This window comes from Cornus florida, unplaced genomic scaffold (assembly GCF_030987335.1).
Source record: "Cornus florida cultivar Cherokee Brave unplaced genomic scaffold, ASM3098733v1 CherokeeBrave_3.0.0_Hap2_Chr03, whole genome shotgun sequence".
Taxonomy (NCBI): domain Eukaryota; kingdom Viridiplantae; phylum Streptophyta; class Magnoliopsida; order Cornales; family Cornaceae; genus Cornus; species Cornus florida.
Window position 1 is genome coordinate 17,335,001 of NW_026775573.1, and position 1,693 is coordinate 17,336,693.

At 36.2% G+C, this 1,693-nt stretch overlaps 1 protein-coding gene across 1 annotated transcript in view; it reads left to right on the top strand.

Moving 5' to 3' along the window:
* The window catches only part of LOC132301201 (probable serine/threonine-protein kinase PBL7), a 3,789-nt gene extending 2,455 nt beyond the window's left edge, over positions 1-1,334 (top strand). Inside the window, exons 5-7 of the mRNA XM_059798477.1 lie at positions 281-413; positions 696-785; positions 881-1,334. Coding sequence (XP_059654460.1) covers positions 281-413; positions 696-785; positions 881-1,039 — 382 coding nt within the window. The 3' untranslated portion in view covers positions 1,040-1,334. The remainder of the gene's footprint in view (positions 1-280; positions 414-695; positions 786-880) is intronic.
* The last annotated feature ends 359 nt before the right edge of the window (positions 1,335-1,693 follow it).

Genomic DNA, 1,693 nt, shown 5'->3' on the forward strand with positions numbered 1-1,693 from the left:
TTCATCTGTCATGCATATCTCCTTTTCATTTCCGTACCCCACAATTATGTAACTTAACACAATCACGCACATATCTAAGCAGGGCTAAGGTCCCCCATAAGTCAGGCTGTCATTTTCTCTAGCTTTTTCAGAAGTGACCATGCTTCCATATTAAATCTCTCTCTGTGGATGAATAATTTTCCTAACGAAATTAAATAAATGATTTTATTAGCTAATCATGAAGTAAAAAACAACTGCATAACCTGACTAATTTAATTTTTGAAATGTTCTCGCAATGTAGGTATGTTTCAACCGGTAAGCTTACTACAAAATCAGATGTGTACAGCTATGGTGTTGTTCTTCTAGAACTGCTAACAGGCCGTGTACCAGTTGATACCAAGCGACCTCCTGGAGAACATGTACTCGTCTCTTGGGTCAGTAAAAGACATCCATCACTTTTTCTCCAAGCATACTAGAAATTTAATAATGTAATAGATCCAACACATCACAATAATTGTTTAGTGTCCACTAAAAACGCCAATATTTTTCTACTACAAAATTAGTGTCCAATTGAGCCTAAACCATTGAGTATCATATTATAGCGAATCAGTGATTAAGACTTGTTGCTTAATGACTATCTAAACAGCATCATATTTCCTCGGCAATGAGACAAATTTCAGGAGATGCTGAACTCGTGTTTGTTCTATAATTTTCAGGCTCTTCCAAGGTTAACCAACAGAGAAAAGTTATTGGAAATGGTTGACCCTGCACTACAGGGACAGTATTCAAAAAAGGATCTAATCCAGGTCAGTTTGGCTGGCTATCATCATTGTCGTTGATGTCATTGAAAACTGTGATTCAAAGTAACGACATTTTTCTCTTCTTTGCATCGGTTTTACAGATAGCTGCTATTGCAGCCATGTGTGTGCAACCAGAAGCAGATTACCGTCCTCTAATTACAGATATTGCGCAGTCCTTGGTCCCTCTGGTGAAGAACCTCTCTCCTAAATCTCTTTCCAATTCATTGAGGTTTAATCAAAGAGTAAGTCCAAGGTCTTAGGCAATGCTTGGAAACTGCAGTTTGAGCTGTTCAAAATCTGAACAAATCTATGGACCAGCTGGTTCATCCTATGACAACTCATTGTTCATCCTATGGAGGTCCTAAAACATTAGTATCAGAGTGTACAAAATTAAAGAGCAGCAAAATATACTAGGAATTGTAGGCAAGCGTGAAATATCGTGTACTCCAAATACTAAAAAATTAGAAGGTGGTTAATAAATGTTTTGCTACTTGTGATGGTTGTGATTTTATTATTGTTTCTTCCAAAGTTTAAAATGTATATATGCTTAATTGGATTACAAAGAAAATTCTAAACTGAGATAGTCTATGTAGCAGTGTTTGGACAATTACTTGGTTAATAACGACATTAATTTGGATGCTCATATACTTAATAATTGAACCATTGCCAAAAAGTAAAGCCATTAGAACAATGATGGTTTCAGAAAATCCTATACTTGTCACATACATGAAATGAAGTAAATTCATTTTCAAAGGTATTAAAAAGAAAATAGCCATATTCTAATTGATGAGCAACCACTAGAGGACGGATAAATTCAGCGAAGCAAGTGTGATAGGAAATGGAGTGATAGAGTCGTCCTTAGACATCGAGATGGGACTGTGGCAGCTATTAAGATGTTGCGCAAGGAAGGAAAG